Source organism: Pavona decussata, unplaced genomic scaffold (genome assembly GCF_977016875.1).
Source record: "Pavona decussata unplaced genomic scaffold, jaPavDecu1.1 SCAFFOLD_114, whole genome shotgun sequence".
Lineage (NCBI taxonomy): Eukaryota > Metazoa > Cnidaria > Anthozoa > Scleractinia > Agariciidae > Pavona > Pavona decussata.
Window position 1 is genome coordinate 1,273,174 of NW_028145528.1, and position 25,225 is coordinate 1,298,398.

At 37.4% G+C, this 25,225-nt stretch overlaps 2 protein-coding genes across 3 annotated transcripts; one reads left to right on the top strand and one right to left on the bottom strand.

Annotated features, from left to right (window-relative positions):
* Window positions 1–240: 240 nt before the first annotated feature.
* On the bottom strand, window positions 241–7,905 carry LOC146470071 (uncharacterized). 2 transcript variants are annotated; one of them, XM_085121957.1, is made up of 8 exons: window positions 7,762–7,905; window positions 6,909–7,090; window positions 5,531–5,800; window positions 4,110–4,682; window positions 2,045–2,617; window positions 1,174–1,279; window positions 639–786; window positions 241–458 (listed from the first exon to the last, which is right to left on the bottom strand). In XM_085121957.1, the coding sequence occupies exons 1-8, from the start codon at window positions 7,835–7,837 to the stop codon at window positions 320–322; spliced, it is 2,067 nt and encodes a 688-aa protein (XP_084978083.1). In that variant the 5' UTR covers window positions 7,838–7,905; the 3' UTR covers window positions 241–319. The 2 variants fall into 2 exon arrangements, with proteins under 2 accessions (XP_084978083.1, XP_084978084.1); XM_085121958.1 differs by having other exon boundaries at window positions 6,909–7,075; window positions 7,753–7,880.
* A 1,260-nt stretch (window positions 7,906–9,165) lies between these two features.
* LOC146470072 (uncharacterized) lies at window positions 9,166–24,801 on the top strand. The gene is made up of 14 exons (XM_085122177.1): window positions 9,166–9,314; window positions 10,292–10,531; window positions 12,044–13,474; window positions 14,576–14,830; window positions 15,468–15,608; window positions 16,426–16,521; window positions 17,177–17,274; window positions 17,711–17,772; window positions 18,079–18,157; window positions 18,935–19,040; window positions 20,672–20,786; window positions 22,154–22,308; window positions 22,922–23,030; window positions 23,417–24,801. Exons 1-14 carry the CDS (start codon window positions 9,288–9,290, stop codon window positions 23,608–23,610), a joined length of 3,108 nt encoding a protein of 1,035 aa, XP_084978303.1. The 5' UTR covers window positions 9,166–9,287; the 3' UTR covers window positions 23,611–24,801.
* Window positions 24,802–25,225: the final 424 nt, after the last annotated feature.

The window sequence follows — 25,225 nt, forward strand, 5'->3', positions numbered from 1 at the left end:
ACGAAAATTCCCTTGCAGCCTTATAAAATAAACCACAGCGATCAGAGCCTCTCGGCCTCAGTTACCAAAGAAGGAGAGTAGACCGACCCACGAGAAATCTCACTTCTGAATTTTTCCCAACAGTACTTGAACTGTATCTAGAGACAGGAGCCAGTGAAAACAGACTTCTTTTTGGAGAGTATACAAAGAAAGCCATCAATATAACAAACATGAATTTTATTCTTAACGTACTTGAAGTGTACTTTAGACAAAATTTGTCACAACAAAATCAAAGTAGCAATACAAAAATGTTTCATTGGCGAAGTTGAAGACAAGTTTTTCAGTTCCAGTTTTGCAGCTTGCCGCAATAATTTGCCCGTTTCTTTTTGGGCTGCTTTGGTCGCCAGAGTGCTTTCTGTTTAGCAAGCTCAAGTTCAAGCTCACGCTGCCGTTTTTCTTCTAACTCACGTCGGTACAATCTGCAAAACATGCAAAGAGTAAAAAGGAAAAAAAAGTAAGTTAATAAACGAACATAAGTAAGTGGTTCGTGAATTTTGCATTTTGCCTTGGTGGTAAAGGGGCTTGGTCATGTCGATGCGATTTTCGTCTCCACTGAAATACACTCTTATTACACATAAACCCAGCTGATTTTCCTATACCTTAGACGCTGGATGCATTTGTAAATGAAGTAAATACAGAGATATACAGCCATGAAGCAGCAGCCAATAACCAAAATAGTCATCGTCACATTAAACGTATCCTGCCATGTCAGGTTTATCATCGTGGTCTTGAAACTGCTCCAGTAATCTGAAAGAAAGAGGAAGACCGTCAACAACAAAATTAACTCAAAACAATCTTTTATTCATCCGCAGCAACTAGGGACAACTGTAGGGGTTGTGATAACACGTTGAAATTGGAGTTAAATATACGTTTTTGAGGAGCGAAACCTGAGCAGAGCAAGCACCATAAGGCAGTGGCGGAATGATCTATGATAAATTAAAGAACTTTAAATTACCTCGCTGTAAGAGGATATTCCGTAAAAGGTCGGGAAAAGATCGCGTTCACAAGTTCTACTCCAACAAAATGATTTCTCGTATTAGTTTTAAGTTTTCTCAATTAGATGGCAGTCCAAGCTACCAAAAGTACAACAAGTCTTGCTTGAACATCAAGCAATTGAAGAATGACTTTACTTACAGCTTGAAAAAGAGCGCCATAGGCTTGTTTCAACACCTTTGTCCGACAGCGGCTTGGGAGTACGCCATTGTGAGTCGCCTTGTTTCTTTGGATAGAATAATGTTTCCTATGGAGAAAAATAGACCGTCTCAGCAATAAAGCATTAAATTAAACTCTGGATAATTAAATCAGGTCAACATAACGTTATCTTTTGCTGCACAGGTTACAACAACCGGCACTTATTATCAATCCACCTCTCTTGTCTTAGTTAAGCCTGAGCAAGACAAAAAATTACCTCCCCCCCCCCCCCCCCTTCACTATAATGGTTTATCGCTACGTGTGAAGGGAATTGAGGAATTGAGGGGTCCATAATTTTCCTGAACCGTTTCATATGGTTGTCTTCCTTCATACACAAGTTAGCATTTGCAGTGGGATTTGGATACATCAATTCCTTTTGATTCAAGGTAACATTGGATGGGGTATCCGTTACAGAAGATGCAACTTTAACGTCCTCGTTGGATTTGTCTCCATTCTCCAAATAAGCAGGTGTACGGTTCCCGACGCTATTCTCACTGCATAATTAATTAGCTCATAGTGTAAATTTAAGTGATCTCTTCGCATTCCCCCGTGATCGTGCATGCTGGTTATGGTGGTAATGCTTTGCGCTCCGGGTGTATAAATTTGATCGCTAAACCTGAAACGTACTCCGGTACGGCAGTCAACTTCGCGACCCACCCATCTCCCCTGGTGGCGGTTGAGAAACTTAGATTGATTGCATCCTCATTGCATACCCTATTGCCTCATAAGTCACGCACTCTTCCCATATCTTAACCTTATGCGATGAGGTAATAAATATGCAGTGAGGATATAGTACTAACAAGATGAGGCAAACCTTTTTTGTCCACATCTTCCTTAGGATTCTCTTTCCTTTGAAACCGACCATTGCCACATTGTCAGTTGCATCATGGTTTTCACAGGCAGTTTTTCGAGGAAAGAATCCATAGAAGTTTACAGTAGCTAACTCTGGAGGTGATTCCGACCCACCATAAACCTCATCATCGTCTTCTTCCGCATGTGTAGTATCCAGACTACCAGGGAATACGCTGTCGTTATTTTCTGCCTGCAACATTTCTGGATATAAACCATTCTGGTTGACACAACCAATTTCTGGAAGAAGTTCAGGTGATTCATCGTCATTGTAATGTCCCATGAAAACAACGATTGACTTGTGACGTTTACTCGGTTTGTTGTCCTTTTCATCAGCAGTTTTGTTTGCGGTTTGATTTGCAAGGATTTCCCTGTTCTCTGTAGCAACATTTTGAAACCTCTCAAGGAAAGGATTGGTGTTACCGTGAGTGGACGGGAGGTTTATAATAGGAGTAGTATGATTCTCAAGACAAGTCAGTTTGTCTTCCATGTCTTCCGTAATCAGATCCAAATTGCTGAACATGCTGTCATTCACAAACTAATAAAAGAGGAGACAATGTCGTTTTAGTTGACATACCCGCTAAGTCGTTCCTGGCAAATCAATCAACGGAACAGAAGCTTCTCAGTTCAACATTGAAACAGTACTCAAAGTAGCAACTCCCCTCTCCCAGCTTCCTTCGGCCCTTAACTTCATAGAAACATCCAAAGTGTTTTGTGGTAGAAGCACGCTGTCAATTATCTTGACTTGAGTGGGTTTGTCACTTGCATTGTGTAATCAATCTTCATTTTGCTGTTTTCACTATAATGGTACAAATCTTGCACGAATCAGAGCTGTCAGGACAGTTTGGATCGGGTCAGTAAACGTTTTTCACCCCGGGTTAACCCCCTTTGAAATGATAATGGAGCAAGGCTCGTACAGATTCAAATTTGCAGCTGATTCTAGAGAAATGAAAATCAATTAAGGATAGGCGATGTTCGGTCAGGATAGTAGTTTTTATTTATTTTTGTTATTTAATTCAATATTTATCCAGGGGCATCAAATTTAGCAGAGCTAGTTTAAATGGAGCCCTGACACAGCACAAGACAATTCACAAAACATTGAAACAAAAAAGTGAAAAAAAGAGCCAATCTGTGTAAATTTGATTCTGGGGAAAAGGGGACTTAAAATGGCAGGGTTTTTTTTTGGAAAGAGCCGTACAAAATCCTTAAAAGGTACATTATCACAGGGGCCAGGACCAGATCTTCCGATTCCGGTCAGATTTACTTTCTTCCCAATACCCAAAAAGGTACCGCCATAACTCTAAAGTGTTCATTTTAACTTTTATCTCCCTTAAATCAGGTCAACATAACGTTATCTTTTGCTGCACAGGTTACAACAACCGGCACTAATTATCAATCCACCTCTCTTGTCTTAGCAGAGCCTGAGCAAGAGAAAATTACCCCCCCCCCCCCCAACTATAATGGTTTATCGCTACGTGTGAAGGGAATTGAGGGGTCCATATTGGTGATATTTGCCTGAACGGTTTCATATGGTTGTCTTCTTTCATACAGAAGTTAGCATTTGCAGTGGGATTTGGATGCATCAATTCCTTTTGGTTCAAGGTAACATTGGATGGGGTATCCGTTACAGAAGATGCAACTTTAACGTCCTCGTTGGATTTGTCTCCATTCTCCAAATAAACAGGTGTGCGGTTCCCGACGCTATTCTCACTGCATAATTAATTAGCTCGTAGCGTAAATTTAAGTGATCTCTTCGCATTCCCCCGTGATCGTGCATGCTGGTTATGGTGGTAATGCTTTGCGCTCCTGGTGTATAAATTTGATCGCTAAACCTGAAACGCACTCCGGGACGGCAGTCAACTTCGCGACCCACCCATCTCCCCTGGTGGCGGTTGAGAAACTTAGATTAATTACATCCTCATTGCATACCCTATTGCCTCGTAAGTCACGCACTCTTCCCATATCTTAACCTTATGCGATGAGGTAATAAATATGCAGTGAGGATATAGTACTAACAAGATGAGACAAACCTTTTTTGTCCACATATTCCGTAGATTCCCTTTGACTTTGAAACCGAGCATCTTCACATTGTCAGTTGCATCATGGTGTTCAGAGGCAGTTTTTCGAGGAAAGAATCCATAGAAGTTTGTAGTAGCTAACTCTGGAGGTGATTCCGACCCACCATAAACCTCATCATCGTCTTCTTCCACATGTGTGGTATCCAGACTACCAGGGAATACGCTGTCGTTATTTTCTGCCTGCAACATTTCTGGATATAAACCATTCTGGTTGACATTACCAAAGTCTGGAAGAAGTTCAGGTGAGTCATCGTCATTGTAATGTCCCATGAAAACAACGATTGACTTGTGACGTTTACTCGGTTTGTTGTCCTTTTCATCTGCAGTTTTGTTTGCGGTTTGATTTGCAAGGATTTCCCTGTTCTCTGTAGCAACATTTTGAGACTTCTGAAGGAAAGGATTGGTGTTACCGTGAGTGGACGGGAGGTTTATAATAGGAGTAGTATGATTCTCAAGACAAGTCAGTTTGTCTTCCATGTCTTCCGTAATCAGTTCCAAATTGCTGAACATGCGGTCATTCACAAACTAATAAAAGAGGAGACAATGTCGTTGTAGTTGCAAACCTGCTAAGTCGTTCCTGGCAAATCAATCAACGGGGCAGAAGCTTCTCAGTTCAACATTGAAACAGTACTCAAAGTAGCACCTCCTTCTCTCCCAGCTTCCCTCGGCCCTTAACTTCATAGAAACAAGCCAAGTCAGTTTTGTGGTAGAAGCACGCTGTCAATTATCTTGACTTGAGTGGGTTTAGCAGTTGCATTGTGTAATCAATCTTCATTTTGCTGTTTTCACTATAACGGTACAAATCTTGCACGAATCAGAACCGTGTCAGGACAGTTTGGATAGGGTCAGTAAACGTTTTTCACGGTTTAACCCCTCTGAAATGAGAATTAAGCAAGGTTCGTACAGATTCAAATTTGCAGCTGATTCTAGAGAAATGAAAATCAATTAAGGATAGGCGATCTACGGTCAGGATAGTAGCTGCAGTGAAAAAAGGACTCAATCTGTGTAAATTTGATTCTGGGGAAAGGGGGACTTAAAATGGCAGGGGGTTTTTATTGGAAATAGCCGGACAAAATCCTTAAAAGGTACATTATCTCGGGGGCCAGGACCAGATCTTCCGATTCCGATCAGATTTGCTTTCTGCCCAATACCCAAAAAAGTACCGCCTTAACTCAAAAGGTGTTCATTTTGGATTTTATCTCCTTAAGTCACACCAATCCGCAAATTTTCTCCGCTGTTAAATTTAAAAAGTCACGCGATCACCCCTGTCATATTTATAGGGAAATCCTGCCGAATTTTATTACGAATGAAAACTGGACCCAGTACGTCAACGTTGTTCAATTCTATAAAAACAAACAAAACCATCAACTTACACCGTCTACTGGACAAGTCGGATCCGCTGCAGTGATTGTCCTGTGTGTAATCATGTCCCATGGCCACTCGATACCAATGTTCAGCCATTTAATAAGGGAAGTTACTATCCCTGAGAAGCCGTTGAACACTTGTCCGACTGACGAAGTTGAGTTGTTTCCCACCCTTTCTGCTTGCATGATCTGTTGTTTGGGGCAGGTCTTGAGCACGTTAAAACGTGAAGAATTCTGTACGTGGCCAGTTGAGGTCTTTTCCAAATTTTCGGCTTTAGTCTACGGAACAGAAAATGTAAGGATGACTCTGCCACCTTGGTTTTATGGTGTTTTTTGTTTTGTACTCTTTATTGTGGTTGAAAAAACTTCGTCGCTCCGCAAAAACCTCACCCAAGTCTTTCTCTCACCCAAATGTATTTTAGCTTAAGCTGGACTGATTTACAATTGATTTGTTATGACAAACATTTCTTCGTGTTCTGGTTCAGCCCGCAGAGCCAAGAAAAATGATGATCACTCATTTTGCTTCTCGGTTTTACTTGTTGTGGTTAAAACTAAAATTGCGGCTGTTGCGCTACACTGACTTCACGCAGCCTTATACATTATACCATTTGATAAGTTGGGCCCAGTTCTTCAACGCCTGATTAAACTAATCCCAGGTTAATGTGAGGTTTGATTGGAGTTTAATTACTAATCAATAACCATTTTTTTGAAAGACTTGTGCTCTTCAGTTTTGACTTAAACTTTTCCTTACTTTTAGTTTAAAATTATAATTAAAAAACATTTTTAACGGGTGATGAAAACCTCTGTTCCCTTTTTATCGGAGATTACTGTTAATCGGCTTTCAAACACCCGACGCTGAAGAGAGAGCTGCAACTAACTTTTCACAAATATACCTACGAGCCCTCTAATGCTATCCCAATAAAAGCTTTCGTTTCCCATCTCCCCTTCTCCTGTGATGGTGGGTCGGTCGGTCGGGCAAAAACAAATGAACACTTGAAGGGGTCTGGGTTCCAGGGAAGTCTGGGCTGCCAAGTAAGAAAGCCTGGTTATATTACTAAGTCAACTCGAAAACGTGGTCTTTTCGTTCGTTATCCGTGGTATCGATGTTAATAAAGACAAGGACATCACATTTTAGCAATTGTTGTTAATAAAACAAGACTGTGTGCTTGTAAATTAAAGTATTTGCTTCTTTGACTAGTGAATCAGAATGTTTTTTTTTTTTTAATTTTCCAAATAAATGGGTCGGTCGGCGATGGGAAACGAAATATTTTATTGGGATGGCCTAATAAGGCCACGATGGATGCGTATTGTAAATTACATGTACCACCGTTATTTAATTGTAGGCTCTTTCCTCCTCTCGAAATAAAAACCTTGTTAATGTACTTACTTTATTCCAGTCAGTCAAGGACGTACTGGTGATCACATTAATTTTGTTCTTTGTGTCCACTGACAAAGACACAAGGGTGTCAATAGACATTAGGTGGATGTCAATAATTGCATCCATGTTCCTGAAATCTTCATAAACATAGACATTGAATCGACGGACAAATAATTCTCCTTCTGTAGTACCTATAGAAAATCAAGAAATGTAAGTTTGGATTAGACTAGGAAGGCAAAAATCAGAAAAAAATATTTGAGAGCTAAAGACGATACTGAACACTGTTTTGATAGCGTTTGTAAATCAAATTAAATTATTTAACAACGGGATGCCAGTGATAAATACAAGAAATTAATAAGCTAAATATCCCTCACATGTTTCCCTCGTTTTTGCTTTAACACGGCAATTATCGTGGAAGCACAATGTATCTGATCCTTTCTCGGAAAACGAATTTTGCTTTTGCAAAAATCGTTTCCGCGACAATTTTTTCACGCAAAAAAATGAAATGTAACGTTTCCAACAAATCAGCCGAGTATAGCGCGCGCGAAAACATCACTTACGTCAGAAAGAAGAGAAACCATGGCAACGAAACCCAAACAAAAGAAAATTCTTTTAACTAAGCGAGTCGGCAAAGGAAATATTTCAGAAGAACACTGTAACCGATTTTGACGAAAACTTTACGGTTACAGATATGAAGAATCTGAAGTAGACAAAAATTTGAAAAAAAAAAAAAAAAAAAAAAAAAAAAACACATGTTACAATGGGTCAAGAAACGACTTTTAGCACGCGACCTAACCTGTTCCAGCCACTTACGCCATACGAAAAATCCCGAAGAAACGGTAATTTTAAAAACAAGCCTTACCCTCATTGTTAGTATTCCCGGAGGAAGTTCCCAACAACGTTAGGATAATAATCGCGAATAGGTGATACATTTTCATGTTACCACGAATAATTTTTCCCACCTTGAAAGCGACACGACTGAATCAGTGCGCGTCGCAGAACGAAGTAAAAAACCAACGTCATCAAAGCAAATTCGAGCGATGTTCTTATGCGCGCTCTAATTGTCGAACGTCTCACGTTTTTGGGGGGTCGGCTTATCTGGGTTTCTACGATTTAGTTTATAAATTGAACAAATAGTGAGGCAAAAATAAAAATCAAAAGGACTGGTTTTGGGAGTCTTAATGTAAGATATACTTTAAAATCTGGTTTACTCAGTTTAAAAAACACATGAATGTCGTTGGTCTGTTGCTCAAAAACCTTCATAACTTACCAGGACCAATATGGAGTAATTTTATCAAAAACACTTTTTATTAACTGGTGTGAATTCTTAGTACTAAAATTTATATATACAATACATACTTACAATAATTGAGCTTTCGAAATCATTGCAGATTGAAATGTTGAATCGTTTCCCTTAACTTAGGAAAAACGTGCCGTGCGCAAAATAGTTTTCGGGAACGGTGAGTCAGTATCGGGCCTTTCTAAAACGAGTCCTGGTTCGTCAGTGTTATTGAGAGTTTTTTTTTTTTTTAATATGGAGAATATATGAGGAATGTGCCGGTAACAAGGAAAAAAACCACCTGAGAAAACCGAACTCGCAACGGGCCTCGAGAAACTTATCTCTCTGCACGGTTTTGCGTATTTGTGAAAGGATGAGTAAATTCATAGGTTTATATTAAATATGAGTGAATTTATGAGTAAATAGAGTAAAATTTTTGAGTAAGTAAGGGAGTTTTTAGACTGATTCGTTTAATTCAGCCATAACTGAATCTAGGTTAATGTTTGAGTGTGTATGGGTAAGTTCGAGAGTTTGACTGAAGTCATAGCTAGTGCGAATTCATGGCATTTTGGGATAAAACTTGGAAAGTTCTTCGTGTTGTGGTGACTTCACCGGTAGCATCCAATCAACTTGCCTAAACTCCAAGAAAGATAACTCTGCTCAAAGGCTGCAGGGTAGCTAGGGTGCCGGGTGGGTTGAGGCGGGGTGAGGTTGTTTAGTGCGTAGCATTGAAGCAGTGGTGTTCTTTCAACCAAATAGCTATCAAGACCTCAAGAAGCAGGGGTAAAGAAAAGTGGAGGAGCAGGGAAGGGGAGAGGAAACATTTGTTGGGAGGGAGGATGGGTAGGGTGCTCACTCCCCCAGGTCCCGGTGACTCTCACCGTCCCCAGTTCTTACCATATATGAAGTTGCATTCAACCGCTGACCAAAAGATAACGGTATTGCGTAAGTCTGCTAGGGATACTACATTACGTTAACATAAAGTATTCATCAAGTGTACATCAATAGCTTTGCAGAATTTGGGAAAGTATTTATCCAGGCCAGTAAGCGTTAGCTTACTTCCACTTTTTCGTTTTTTTAGTTTCACAAAGGTACCTTGAAGTGTCCTTATGAATGGCGGAGAGCAAAATACAGGGGTAAGAAACAGAATCTTGAGTTAGGAACACAAAAAATAAGCAAGGGTTTTTCTATTCAACGTAACGTGGAAGCTCTGGAGAACATTCAAAATGTAATTCTGTCGTTTTAATTTCGTGATATGGAGGGACAGAGTATGTTTTGCTGAGATAAAGTCATAAATAGAAGCGAAACATTAACTGTTATGTATGGACTTCTTAATTCATTGGAACACTGAGGTTTAAATGTTACGTACTCTTTTTTACGTCATCAGTGATGTACATGTGTTTGCTTCTTTTGTTTGCTTTCCCAACATGACAACCATGCCAATTAATTATTTTTGTAATGTTTTTCTTTATCATTTAATGGCAAGAATAAAACTGAAAAAGCCACAAGGATTATTTGTAAGGCCCCGTTCAGACCAAGTGCCCAGGTCTGGTACAGTTCTTGGTCATGGGCACCAGTCTGAAAATGTCATTGTTTGATTCCCAAGCAAAAACCTTGGTACTGGCCTAGGCATTGGCATAACCTCAGGCACCAGTTCTTGGCACAGTTGCTTGTCTGGATTTTGTCATGTTGTTCACTTTTTCCTTGTGCCTCCGGCCTGCCATACAATAAACAAAATAGCCACACTAAATGGGCTCAAAATTCTATGTGAACATGTTTGGTGCAGGGCACTAAGAAATTTGAACAACTTACTTATCAGTGCCCAGGCACAGGGTCCTGACACATTCACCAAAGCTAACAGGTCCTAAAAGAGTCTAAGACCTCATGAAAAAGCAAATCATCTTGAAGTTAAACAGTATTCCATGGATTTCCAAGTTACATCTGATTGGGGTGTTTTACATTTTAATAAAGCCCAGCATCTTATTTGCTTCAGCAGCAATGATATCAAATTCTATTCATAGAATTCAAGGTTTCAAAATATTATTGAAATATCTTGGAATTGATAGCAAATCACTAATTCCAAACATTATCTTATCTGTATTTATTTTAACAGAAATCTATCTCAAGCTCCAAACTTTCAGCAAGTGTTCCAGAATTTGTTCCCAGGATAGCATACACTGGACAAACACCTGTCAGTGATGTGGTTAGAAACTCTAACCTTTCACCCTTTGTCCCAGAGTTCCGTCCTTCATTGTCACCTACCCCTCCTGCGTCATCTCATCAGCCCATCCACAGTTTACAGGATCAAACCAAACAAGCATATGTCAAACATGAAAAAACTGAATTACAACAGGTAAATATATCATCAACACCCAGTCCTGTGACCACACTTTTCATTTATTCTAGCTCCAGTATCAATGTGTATATTTTCCTTACTGCTGTCCATAATTTTTTTTGGTGCTTGTTGAGAGAATTGGTTTGAACATCGATTGAAGACTTTTTTTTGGTCGTCATTTCCTTTACTGTTATGGCCCGTATGTTTAATTAAGATGTGATTTGTTTAGAGAAACTAGCTGATAGTCATCGGAGAGATAATTGAAGAATTATGTTTATGGCAAACAGCAAATGGCAGAAGTGACCATGTTTATCCTTCATTTGCTGTTCACTGTTTTCAGTTTCTTAGTAAAATTAAGTGGTTTTGTGCTAACGTAAAAGGCCAAAATTGTTTCGCACTATTCTCATCTATGTACTCATTTTTTCAAGAAAACAAAAACGCAAATCTCACCTTTGCTGTTTGCCATAAAAAATTATGCAATTCTTAATCTCTCTATTATTTTGGCTTAAAGGGTTAATAAAACCACCTCGTAATTACTACCATTTTTTGTTGGCTCTAACAGCAGGTTATGTAGTCATCTGTAACTATCCTTGTTACTTCATCTGACCACCAATAAAAAAAGATAAATATTTTTCCAAGTTGAAGCTTAAATTACATCTCTGAAAAATGCATGGTTACCCCCCAATTTCCTTTAGATTCCAAAAGCCCTTGGTAATCTTCTTTACCCTCAGAGTCATAAACCACATAGAATATCTTTATATTTGTTTGTTGGGCCAGACAAAGATGTGCAGAATGTATGCACAGTAACAGAAGGAGGCACCATACTTAACAATAATTCTTTAATGTCATTTAACAGAATAGTTAGTTGTGTAGGATATATGCAGTTTTGGTTGAATTTATAAGTTTTTGACTCTACACTGTATGAAAGTAAAATTCTAAGCTTTTGACTCTGCTAGAGCCTGACCAAATCTCTAGCATAGTCAAAAGCTTAGAATTTTACTTTCGTACGGTGTAGAGTCAAAAACTTAAAAATTCAACTGAAATATTTCTTTAGTTTATGAAACAAACTTAAGGTTAGTCTTGAGTTCCATCATGGTCCATTAAGAAGGCAATGGATGAAGGCTTCAATTGCCATTTGTAGTGAGATGAGTGCAGAACAGTATAAGATGAAAAGGTGTCTTGAAATACCTATGCCCCACATGGGTTGAAAGAGATTAGCTGAGGCTCGAACTTCTGTTTTGTTATTCAATCTTAATAAAAGTATGTAAATTTATTGAAAGTAAAAAGGCTTTTTCAGAATACACTTTTAATTTAGAAATTTGTCGAATGTAATTTTCCCATGGCAGTAGCCGGAATTAATACTTCATTGCATTTCATTTGAGCTTGCGGTAGCTTTAAAAAATATGTTTCTTTAGTTTTGATCTCCTGCTAAGAAACTTGACCTTTCTTTTTTTGTGTTTTCCTGATGCTTTAAATTTGTTTTAATTTATTTAGTGCTTTTGTTACTATTAATGCATTTGTTTTCTTCAGAATGTACATGTACCTCTTCCAGCATCCCAGACAACCTTTTTGCCATCCAAGAAAATCACTGCTGAAACTGGAAGTCCTGTCATTAGAAAGAAACCTGACAGGACTTGTGAAGGACAAATTCTATCAGAAAGCACTGCAAGTGAATTCTCAGCAGAGAGGTCTGTGAAAGTGACAAAGAAAAAACGGCAAAGAAAGAAAAAAGAATCTAGTGACTTAATTCAGCAACAAGATAACAGGGATTTAAATGGTAAAAGCTCAACAAGAAGCCAACAAGAATCAGATTCATTAAAAGATGTTTCTCCAGGAAAAATGAATTATAGTGTTAAATCAAAAACAAATGAAGCCTGCTCCAGTTCACAGCAAAACTGTTCATCTTTACTTTCCTCTTCTGACAAATCGTCTCCAAATACAAATATTACTGTCTCAGATATTAGAAGTTCTTATAGCAAAGATCAGCAGCCCAATGAAAGGCCTTTTCTGGCACCAACATTAACTGTGAGCTACAGCGATAAAGTCAAGAGTGTGTCTTCAGAGAACAATAGCAGCAGCAACCACCCACTTGAGGAAAAATCTTTGCTGAAGGACTTTCATCCAGAAAGTTCAAGAACAAAGAACAAGCGTGTTGATTGGAAACAGGGCTCTGAATTTTTTGGTGGCCAGAGTATAAGGGCTGCTAACCTGAATCGTAATGAAAAGAAGCCAGTGAAAAGTGGATGTGAGGGTACTGATGATTTATCTTGGAAAACAGCATGGGAAGATAGCAAATATTACAAATTACGAGATGGTGACTCCTTGAAATCACAAACTACAGATTCAAAACAGACTCATAGGACAGGAAAGGCTATGGCAAAAAATAGAACTAGGTACAAGAACATGTGTGACGATGATGACAATTGGAGAGTTAAAAAGGATGTTGATTCTTCAGTTTCATGTAAAACAGAGATGATTGTTGAATCAAACATCAAGAATCGCAATTCTGAGTCTCTTAAGAAAAGAACTTTTCAACAAAAAGAGTTCCATGTAGATTTAAATCCAATGAAACATGAAGATTTAGAACTTGAAAATACTGTAGGTCTTACTGTTGTAGACAAGAACAGCAAGGGTTCAAAAAAGCAGCAAAATTTATTCAACTTTGATCTCAGTCAAAGAGAACTTGCAGCAAGTTCAAAATTTTCAGTTTCAAAAGCAAGGAGTGACTTGCCTGATAGCTCTCAGGAACATAGATTGAGGGAGGTGAAAAATTTCTCTGTTCATGATACAAACAGTAGGGTAGTGGAAGGTGAGTTTCCAGACTTAAAGGAGAGTGTAAAAATTAAGAGGCTGTCATCTACAGAGGAAAGAACAGTTGATAATAAAGAGGTGGTCACGTCACCAAGGACGTCAGCTCCTATGTCTTACAGTGCCGTGTTAAGGACACCACCACAACTGAAGGTAAGTTTCTCACTCTTGTATAATGATGGCACTACAAGCGAGTATAGTTAACAATTATTCCACGAGCGGGCATTGGATATGAGATGATTGATAGCCAACGAGGCGCATAGTGCCGAGTTGGATATAATAATCTCATATCCAACAAGGGTGAGTGAAGTAGTTGTTTAAAAAAACAAAATCAAGAAATATTGCTAGATCTTGCTGATTTTGCTTTGCAAGAACAACCAGAACACAATTTAATGGTCGCTGTTTCTCAGGCATTGTATAATGGCTCATATACCATGGCCACTAAGCCAATCAAATCCCTTGAATTGAATAATTATTTTACAATGATCATTTTTTTAATAATATTACTTATATGTAATCATATAATTTCTAATCAGCATGCTAGATGACTGATATTGTTTACAGGAACGATAGAGTGTAATTTTTGGTGGATGTGGGACTCTGGAGTGAATATGAGATTTTATAACAGATGTTGTAGGAGACCAGTACCCTGGGAGTCTGGTAATTATTTGTCAGATCGCTCTGACACACAGACTCAATTCGCAGCCATTTACAATAGATAGATATATCGAAAACATCATTGAAGTGGTTGATGTTTTGTTCTCTTTTTTTTTTTTTTTTTTTGTTAATGTGACTTCAAAGATAACAGGTTTGGGTAGGGTTTTTCATTGAAGCACCATTTTGCTTGATATGGCACAGATAGGAGGTCACCCACATAATTAGAACTGCTTTTTTATAATCTTTTATCGTCATACATATATTATAACACTGTGATGTCCTTTCAAGCCACCTTAGGTAAAGCTGCTGTGTCAAGAGGGCGGGAGTCAATAGCGATAGGGGTAGCAAACCTTTAGGCTGGATGTCAACTGCTCCCTCAGGTCTGGCTCTCCTCCCTGAGAAGAGACTTTGAGAGGGGAGAGGGGGGAGTGCAGATTCATTTTCCCGAACAGCAGCTGGTGATCAGTGATCTGGTGAACCTTTGGCACTCAAAACTAAGAAAACTGCTTAAGTTATACTAAGACTGAGCTAAAAATGGACAGATAGCATATTAACTGCACTTTATTAATTCATTTCATTTACTCTAAAAACTTGCAGGTCACTCAGGCATGGGAAAATGAACATCCCAGTGCAACACGTGGAGGACTTCTGAAGGTTCCACTTCAAGCCACATTGAGTGGGGCAGAAAATGAAGCTAGCCAAGGGGAGTCAAATCAAAAGAAGAAAAAGAAGAAGAACAAAAAGAAAAAGAAGACTGAAGAGACTGGAGAACAAGCTAAGGGTAGTGGCTCAACTAAACGGACCCAGAAGCCTATTCAGTTTGACCTGGGAGTCATGCTTGAGACAATATCAGTAAGACTGGAGTTTGTTTAATTCTGTTTCAAGGGAGAAACACCAATTTCATTGCTTTGTGTTTTATTGAAACAACAACCTTAGCTGACTCTGCCACATTTCTTTGTTCTGTCAATAATTCATCTTCTTCTGAAAGAAGCAATCTCTACTAGACAGAAAGCAGTTTTAAGCATATTAGGACTTTTCTTGATAACATGTTTTATTTTGGGACTTTCTGGTTGATTTTCCAGTTAGGTTTCCATTTCCATTTTTTAATTCAATTGATGTATTTTATTTAATCAAATTCCAAATTACATTACATGTACATTGAACAAGAAAATCCAATGAATCTGAAGTGAGCTTAATTAAAACAGAATACAAGATTCCTTGGAATCTTACTCTTAATAAACATTAATTTTGTACAACAAATGGAAGATTACAACAAGTTCTAATTAAGGATTTCCTGGAGAAGACATACATGTACAGTGTAATTGAAGTGGGTAGCCTTTCATCTAACCTTTAGGTGTATTGAATCCTTGTTCCAATAGAAGTTTTATTATCTTGGCTGTGTAATGTAAACTATAACTATTATAATTATTATTCCTTTTCATTTGAACTTTGTGAAGTTCATGATTGCTTTCACAATTTTATTACTTAGAAGAGCAGCTCTGAGAAGCCACAGCAGAGTGGCAGAAAACTTGTGGTAGCTACCGGTGTCCTGCCAAGCCAACTGTCAGTTGTTTCACCTACTGATGTTAAGCCGGGGATAAAGATTCCACAGTTAAAAGAGGATAGCAAGGTAGCCTGTCTTCAGAAATGTAATCTGTGACTAATTTAATGAAACATTTACACTTGTAACTAACAATCTGGACCCTTGCTGTTACACATTCTTTCAGAAGCAAGTCCAAGAAGCATTGTTAGAAGTGTTTAACAATGAATTCTTCATTGAATTTCTTTTTGTATCTGTCTGCCAAACCAATGGCCCCGCTTGTAAACTGCAAGTATAATAGTTTTATTAAATTGACTCCTGGTTGCCAAATGTATGTTTTGTAATAAAAATTTTATGTGAAGATATCAGTTTCTGATGGCTCATCACTAAATATCTTAGCCTGTGGCAAGAAACTTGTTGGCCGTCCACGCACATAATTTGCACATCTAAGTGACATTCTATTGAATACATTAATTATGTCCTAAATTAGACAAAATTGCTTTCAAGTGAGGTCAATACCCTTAAGCACCATGGGAAATAGCCTGTGAACAGGTTCCCAAGTGGAGTATTGGGCAAAGAGGAAAATTGTTGAGGATAACAAGCTTGCTGTTTTGTGTTTTTTCTCTTTGCGCTATACTTCATTTAGGAGCTCATTCACAGGTTACATGGGATCTGTTTCAAAAGCCAAATAAGAACAGAGACAATGGCTTTGAATTGCCAAGCATTTACAACACAATCTTTACTTTATGGGACCTTGAGGAGTATACTGTGACTATTATTTTATGATATTCTTTGTACTTTCACATGACTGATGTGGTGATTTTCAAAGTAAAGAGTTTTGCCTTGTAAGCGAGATCTTATGCTGCAATGATTGCAATTTTTCAGTCACTGTGACTTTTTTCATCAGATTCCCCATAACAAACTGGACTCTACTGCTCCAGTGGTGAAACGAGGCAAGGAAAGAGAAACTCCAGCCAGAAAGAAACCCAGTGCTTTGAAAAAGGTAACAACTACATAAAACTACATATTTGATTGCAGGAATTACCGGTAAAGGGAATGACCATCATCATCATACTGTAAGTTGGGAGCAACCAGTAACCAGTGAAAGACAGTGTCTCCAAGTAGTGTAAACAGACAGGGTACATAATCTTAAAAGCATGTTTCTTTTAGTCACAAGTTTGTCATGTGAATAGTGAGACAGGGCAGTTAATGACACACTCAAGGACAGAGCAGACAAGAGCAAAATATGAGACTTGCTGTGCCACTTTTGGTTTTAACCTGATGATCCAACATGCATATTCTCACTGTTCAGGCAAACTAAATTAATTTTGGTTGACTTAAACTGTAACTAGGTTTGGCTCATGTGAAATACTGCATTTGACCTAGGCCTTAAGTAGTTAAGTAAGGGACGTTCGGCTGGTGTTTAAATCCCAATTAAAATATCCTTCAAGTCTTTTCAAACAAAAACTGTTATCAGGTATAAACCATTGAAAGTGTAAATTATAATATTGTTATTTACACTCTAGTTGAGCTGCTTCAGCTTTTAGCAAAAAGAGATAATCATTTTAGTTTATATGTTGTTTAATTTGACCCTTTGTCTCTATGCCAGTATGTGTTGTCATACTTATCAAATGTTTGTGTTACCTGTTTTATATTAGATCATTTTGAAAGAGAGACAGGAGAAGAAGAAAGCTAGAGAAATGACAGAAAATGATGATGCTGATGAAACTTCAGATCATGATGACAGTGAAAATATGTGAGACATCTGCAATCATTTTTGCCTGTTAAAAATAAAATAAATTTGTGAAATTACTTAATTATAATGGCCTATAAGTAAACCCCCAAAAGTTTGTTCCCATGTTTTTGATAATAAGTCCTGCTACAAAGCAGGCTCATTGAGGTAATCTTGCATGGCTTCAGCACCCAGTATTCTGTGTGATCAATACTGCCATAGAACCAGCAGATAAGTTGCACCCTCAATTTGAAATTCAAAATTTAAGTTCAGCCCTTACCTATTAGCATCTAAAGATGTCTCCATAAATTCTCATACAAAAGAGTCCAGTCCAAAATAAGAAGCCTGGTTATGGATCCTTTCTGACCCAAATGAAAACAATCTTTGTGGCCTAATGTCAAAATCGCTGCTCAAGATATTTGTAATTAATCCTCTCGCTTATGCTTTTGTTTGCTGTTAGAACATGTGAATCTGACGTTGAGAATGTTGTACTCCAAGAAATACAAAATCAGTCGTCAGAAGGTAAAAATTATCTTCTTTATTTGTTATAAGTTCTCATTTCCAGCTTGGGGAGTAGGGTCGGAAATTAGGTCTTTCTGGGCATGCTTCTTGGTCTCTTGTTATTTTCATTGGTTAATGAACAACAATAGGAACTTTGTGAAGAAATTGAAAGTAATATCATCAATACAAGATTGATTGATTGACTGACTGACTGACAGACGGACTGGCTGACTGACTGATTGATTGATTGATTGATTGATTGGTTGATTGAGATTGATTGATTGATTGATTGATTGATTGATTGATTGATTGATTGATTGATTGCAGATGACACGGAAGATGCCAAACCACTGTCACCAACAGACCAGGAAATAGCTGCTGAAATTCACAGCCGTCGCTTTAGAGAGTGAGTTAACCATAAGGTGTTACAATGAAACTAGTCTTAACACAAGGGATCAAGTATCCATTTAAGAAGTAGTCATAAGATTGCTTTCTCCAGCTGTCTGCTTTGTTCGTTTGTAAAGTATCCAGGGAAGTGATGAGACAATGAAGGAAGTACAGGATGAAATACAAGACAACTACTCTTTGACTAATAATTTTTCCTAAAGTGTTTTATAATAGAATAAAGTGTGATTGTGGCTTTTCAAATTATAACCTAGTCAAACTTAAAGATATGAACAGAATATTTCTTGTCTTTCCTCAACTATTGAACATTCCTGTAGTGCTGTATTTGCATGAAATCCATGGAAATCAAACTAGAAATCCTGTTTCTGCCCAACATTTAAATAATTATTGTAGAAATAATAGATACTTGAAGTCTAGCTATCATGTAACGCTTTTTTTTTTTTCATTAATTTATGGGCCTCCCCAGACTCTAGAATCTGCTTCCGTCCAGTATCCCATCCACTTCTAGATTTGCTGTTGTTAGAAGTCATTTTTAATTAAGACCTTTATATTCAATTAGGCATTTTACTAATTAGTGCATGCTTTTGATTGTAATATTAATATTGTTAGTTGTTAAAATATGTTAGGGTTAATTGAAATCAGTATTTTATTAGATTATTATTTTACTTGTAATCAGTTAGTATTTTATTGTTAAGAGCAGGTGGATATTTCCATAGAACCGGCACTGTCTAAGTTATTAAAGAAATGATTTATCAGATAACTATTGATGAATTTTCAGATACTGTTCTCAGGTTCCTGATAAGGAGGTCGATACTGTTGCTAGTGACCTCTTAAGGGAACTTGTACGTTTTCAAGACAGACAGTTTCACAAAGATCCAGTCAAGGTGATTATTTGACCACACAATCAATCAAATAATATTGAAGGTTTTTATGGAACACCAAATAAAATTAAAATGGTTCCAGATAAGCTCTATTTTGGTACAGAGACCAGCTGTCATGTAAGAAACTTTGTCCCATGTTTACTTTTTGAGCAAAATACTACATATTAAACAAGAAATAGCAAATTACTTTGCTTTAAAATGTAGCCATGTTGGAGACTGTACATGACTAAGTTGTTGTTGATTGATTGTTACAAATCATGTGCCAACCAACTGAACGATAAAGATAACTATTTTACTGTAGGTTTTGATCCATGAGTCACTCATTGTCAGCCACATATTAATCAGAGATATAACCATAGCATACGTGATAAGACAAGGACAGTTCATTAGTTAAACAAGAGTATCAAGTATCATTAGCCTTTGACAAGGAGAGGTACCAGTTTCCATTGAGTGCTGTAAGCCAGGCGAGAATCAGATAAAGAAGTATTGGAATCCCAGCAGTTTTTGTGGACTTTGGGTGGAAGTTTTGAAATTAAAATCTCGCATAGAAGATAAACTTCGATCTCCTTCATACTACATCATCATTTCAACATTAAACTAGGTTCATGGGACAAACAGCCTGCATACTGTTAGGATTGGAATGTCACGTGTGGCATATACGTAATGGAATAAAGGTGTTTGTACCATGATCCTAGTTTAATGGCCTTAGCTCACAAACTAGTAATTGGAAGGTCTTAGGCTCGACTCCTGATAGGAGCACTTGGATTTTTTTTCCGAGTATGCCTGTTTCACTGATTAAATAATACATCATTCTCAAATTATTTCTTGTTTCTGTAGCATTTTTCTCAAAAACTATTAATAAACGTAACTAACTCTCTTAAATAATAACTGGTCTGTGTGTCAAAATAGAGTTTATCTGGAGCAAACACTTATTTCAATTTCAAAGCAGAGAAATCCTGCATAAAATCCTTCAATTTAGTTTCAGACAAACCATGCATTCACTCCCTTGGGCCACATTTGAGTGTCTGCCTATAAGAAGTAAAGAACTTTAACTGAGTGTCTGCATAGTATTCACCTCTATTTTATGAGAGAATCACCACAAAAAACTCTGAAACCATATCTCCCTATGCTTTTATCTTACTTTGTACAATGACCAACACCAGAGCAGGAGTTTCAATGTCACTGCAAACAGAATATAAAATGCTCTACCAGAAGCAGTCATTGGAAAAAACCTTTTACTATTGAATTACAATGTCCTTTTATAGGTGGCTTAAATAATGTGGTGTTTGTATGTGGCTGGGACCACCTATGGGATTGCCATTAGCATGGATTTTATTAATAGTAACTTTTTTCTGCTTTGTCAGAGAAAAACAATACAGGATAACATATAAACTACTACTATTGCAAACAGAAGAAATCCAAAATGGAAGTACAAACAGGACTTTTTGCTAAGGTCTCAAGACATGCTCTTTAAGTGATTCTCAAGTTATATGATCAACATAGTTTATTGTATTTCATGGAAGGTTCTCAGACATCTCTAGGATGAGTTCTCTTTTGTTTAGGATGAGTTTCCTGTTGTCGTTCTGTTTTATTGCCATTTTTTCCAGCCTCTATCTTTGTTTCTTTATGCATAGGCTAAAGCTAAGAGAAGGTTTGTCCTGGGCCTAAGGGAGGTCAACAAGCATCTGAAGTTAAGGAGGTTGAAATGTGTCATAATTTCTTCAAATGTCGAGCGAATCAAATCAGTAGGTTAGTACGGGTACAACAAGCTAGGAAAAATAAATAAATAACCTTTATTTACCATTGGCAGTATTTATATCACTTAGTGCTAGTGGGGCCAAGCATTAGACTTCACAAAGAAGTAATTTACATTGAACATAACTTGAATAAAAATCCCAACTAGCAGGAGGCGGACCAGCTGGTTATTTACAAGCGTGGCCAAGGAATTGAACTTGGGGCTACTGAAAAACAACTCCAGCTAGTAGTCAGAGCAGACTAGAACTTGGGACCTCTGGATTTCAAGTCTGCCACCTTAACTGGTTGGCCACACTGTGTAGCACATTAGAAAACGTAGCTGTGTTCCTGAAGCTTCTATTTAATAGTCCAATATGTAGGGTGTAGAATGGTAAATCTGAGACTTTGCGAGACTGTGAGACCCTTGCAAAATCTGGGATGACACTTCATTATTTGCATTATTTTTGAGTCTGAGACATTACCTGAAAGAAACCTGCGGCTGAGACTCTGAGAGCTTCTCAGTGCTGGACAATTTTCTAGTCAATAGTACCTAAAAGAAGGTTGTCATTCTTCATGCATCTGTTCGTTGTTCATCGCTATTAACTATAATAGACTAGAACCTTTCTTTTCTTGCTCGACAATTTGCGAGACTTAGAAAATCAAATATTCAAATATCAAGACCTCAAGATGGTCCAAATTCTAGTGAGCGAGAGATTCCGAGACGGTAACTTTAAATTGTGAGAATTCGAAACTTGGGCAATATTTTTCAAAACTCGTCAGACCATTCTATACCCCTAATATGTGTACAGATGGAGGTAGCACATTACAATAGGAAGTGAATCCTTGTATTAAATTCAGCATTTAAAAAAAATATGACTTAATTAAATTCATGTGAATTGAAGACCACTTGAAGATATAGTTCTGAAAAAAAGATGTTGCAAAAAAGAAGGTAAATTTCCAAATGAAGAAAATCAATACTTTTGTGGGAATTGATGCAGTATTTTGCTGAGGAAGGAAATGTGGATGCCAAATTTATCTTGTCTGACATATAAGAACTGTTGGTGAGAAAATATGTCGTAGATAGATGACAGCTAACAGATAGGGGTGGAAAAGACTTGCTGTAGCCCTGTGTGCCACTTATACACAGATGGGATGATGTGCTGAAAGATTGGAGTACACCAAAAAAGGAAGCTACAAGAGTCACAATTTAGGTTAGAAACGATAGCTTTGTGAAAATTAATACCCAGCTTAAATAGGTTGTAAAGGAAGATTTCAAAAGTTGTAAAAAAAAAATGATCAAGTGGCAACAGAACTATGTGTGGCACTACAAGTCAACCTAGATTATTTTCACGCAATATATGAGATTTACTTTTACTTAACAGGAGGCTTAGACGACACCCTCAAAAGCATAATAACTTTGTGCCAAGAGAATCAAGTTCCTGTGGTGTTTGCCCTCAAGCGTCAGTTGTTGGGGAAGGTTTTGTTAAAGAAAGTGCCAGTCAGTATTGTAGGGATTTTTAACTATGATGGAGCTCAGGTGAGCAAGGTTTGAGCCAGGGTGTCTAGGCAATTTACACCCATTTTTTAAGGAAAAAAGTCAATTATAAGTGTTTATGGGAGACATATCTTTTCTGGATGTCCAGTTTTTAAATTTTGACCGAAAAGCCTGGAGGTGAGTCAATCCTTGACCTTGGCGATCATAACTGGATACTGTACCCTGCAAATGGCTCTTGACATGAATCCCGACATGGAAGTAGTGCCTGCACATTTCATAGTGCCTTGTTAAGGAGAGTTATGGTAAATTGACCAATAATTTTCTGTGAATTAATTTTTGTGGGTATAAATGGTCAGTTAAGAATGGTCAAGCACAAAACTTGTACCCTTACCTTTGTACAATATTGGGAGGTGGGGGTTGAATCCTTCTGGGTTTTTGCTGTTACAATATTTTGGAAAGAATTTACCAGTAATGCCTAGCTGTCATGTGCGCTACAAGATTAATATTGTGGGTTCTTGTACTACAGGGGGCCTGTCACTTGTCCAAAATAGTGGTCAAGATGCATGGCTGCAATCTGTGACTTTACTCAAAAGTGCAACTGAGGCTCAGAATCTTGTTCAATACCTGATTGTCTGGGGTTTTTTTTCTGGATTAGGACCATTTCAAAAAACTCATTGAGCTAACTCAGAAAACAAAGCAGGCGTACACAGACAGGTGGCAGGAAACTCGAGAAAAGCTAGAGTCACAGCAGAAGGACATTATAGGTATGTCATGAGGATGTCATGGAGATTTTGCAAATCTTTTGTCAAATTTGTGAATTGACCCCCCCCCTCCCCTTTCAGTATTGTCACCTGTTTGTTTAAAAGTTCATAGAGAATTCCCTCAACATTGATTAGGGAGTGATTAGGATAAGGAGGGATAAGGGAGGGAGGGTATTGTTAACGACAGATGCCACAAGTCTTTTTGAGATTACTTGTAGCTTGCATGTCATAAAGCCACAATATAGCATAGGCTCTTTAACAATAAAAAAAATACTCCCTTTCAGGGTTCTTTAAATTATGCTAAATGTAGCACACACTAGTCACTCCAGATAACTGCATTTTTAGTTGTGTCAAAAAACAACACAAATGTCTTGTGTTTTATGTTCAAGATATTAAGACATCTGAAATGGACAAGGTACCGGGTGCTGAGGTGCAACAGGAAGCTACTCTATTTCCACAGACAAGTGAGGGGGCTGGTGAAAGCGGTAATGATGAAGATGGTGATTTTGATGAGGAAAGTGAAAATGACAATGAAAAAGAAGATGTCATTGTAGAGAATGATTTGGAACTTCACGATATTTAGTCATCTATAAATTAAAATGTTTATGTTGGTATTAACACAATAAAGCAGCTAATAACTGAACAACTTCTTCTTGACGAAAGTAATCAAATTGAAGGGTTTGGGGCAAAGCTAGTGTAAGTAGGTTTTTTTTTTTGCCTTAAAATCAAAATTTCCTTCAAATAAGCCCTATTTTGGCAAAGAGACCAATTATCATGTAAGAAACTTCATTGGGTATTTTATATTTGAGCAAAATGCCAAATAAACAATTCAAGAGCAAGGTCATTACTTTTTTTTAGAAAACACACAAAAAGAGATACCGATGCTTGACGGACTTCTTTTACAAGTATACCAGACTGAACCAAGTAAAGCAATTAGCATTAGTGGTCGTGAATAAAAGAAATTAGCCATTTAGTCAAGGGTCCATATCTCCTTCGTGTTGGTTGCTTGCATTTTCTAGAATAGTAATAAGTTATTTCTTGCTTATTTAGTATTTGGCTGAAAAATTAAAGATGCAACAAAGTTTCTTACTTGATGTCATATTTACCACGAAATATATCCAAGTTCTGATGGTGTTTTATGTGAAAGACCATTCAGTTTTGTTTGCGTTGTTCAACTGTTTGCAATGATATCTTATGAGGTGAATAGAAAGAATTTTAATGTCGAAAAAAATTGTCACAAGGGAGACTTCTACACTCATTTGCCATGGCAAGGTTCATTTTAAATAATCTTAAAAATTAATCAAATGTACCGTAACTGATAATAATATTATCTTTGCTTGTAGTTTAGTCTGAAATGTTGCAGGACCAGAGGTGTTGATCTATTAGAATGAAAGTCGATGTCTTAGAAACTTAAGTAAAGGCAGCCTAATAAAATATCCAACTGTTATAATAATTATTGACAATGGGGCAAAAACATGGAACACGCTCCCCAGGACAATTAGATAATTTGATAAAAAAAAAACCTGAGAAAGAGTGCTTGCAAACTTCTTTGAATGCCAATAATTTTTGGTACATCCTTTTTGGTTGGCAATTTTGTACATATTTATTTGTGTTATTGAAATGTAAATTATGTTGTTACTATTAATAATACTAATTTAATGTAAAATTATACAGGACTCCATTTAAACCAGCCCTGCTGGATTGGACATCTCCTGTTAAAATATTTGTTCAACAAGTAAATAAATAAATAAATCAATAAAACTAAACCAGCTTACATCGATTGTGTGGTAACATCCTTTTGTGAATAATTATGTAGATATATAGACAATGTATTTCTTGGTAGGTCCTTTTTAACTGTGAATGCACCCATTCACAATGAAGGAGTTATAATGATGGTGGGGTTTCACTTGGTTGGTTGGTTCGTGAGGTTCGTATTGTTAACGTTCAGGCATGCGCAGTGAATGAGTAATCGTAAGCGGAATTTCACTCTGGTGCTGGTCAAAATTAGGGAATTTTGCGTTTTCGGAAGGGAAACACACTTCTTCGAAATGGTGAATCGAAAGAGGAACTTCTAAGGGATGCTCGATAGTTTCAACAGCGAAAATCAAGCATTAACGGCAAAGAAATTTTTGTTGGATTTGTGGTTTTATTTAGTTTTTGAAAGAACTGCAGTGTTTAAAATTCAATCAGTGGAAAAA

What these genes read in the sequence shown, in the direction of transcription:
- LOC146470071 (XM_085121957.1), bottom strand. Translation starts at nt 7,837, where the DNA reads ATGAAAATGTATCACCTATTCGCGATTATTATCCTAACGTTGTTGGGA. An exon ending in CCTTGACTGACTGGAATAAA is followed by an intron (nt 5,801 to 6,908) that starts GTAAGTACATTA and finishes TCTGTTCCGTAG; the next exon opens with ACTAAAGCCGAAAATTTGGA. An exon ending in GGAAGATGTGGACAAAAAAG is followed by an intron (nt 1,280 to 2,044) that starts GTTTGCCTCATC and finishes TTTTCTCCATAG; the next exon opens with GAAACATTATTCTATCCAAA.
- LOC146470072 (XM_085122177.1), top strand. Translation starts at nt 9,288, where the DNA reads ATGAATGGCGGAGAGCAAAATACAGGG. An exon ending in GCGGAGAGCAAAATACAGGG is followed by an intron (nt 9,315 to 10,291) that starts GTAAGAAACAGA and finishes TTATTTTAACAG; the next exon opens with AAATCTATCTCAAGCTCCAA. An exon ending in GGACACCACCACAACTGAAG is followed by an intron (nt 13,475 to 14,575) that starts GTAAGTTTCTCA and finishes AAAAACTTGCAG; the next exon opens with GTCACTCAGGCATGGGAAAA.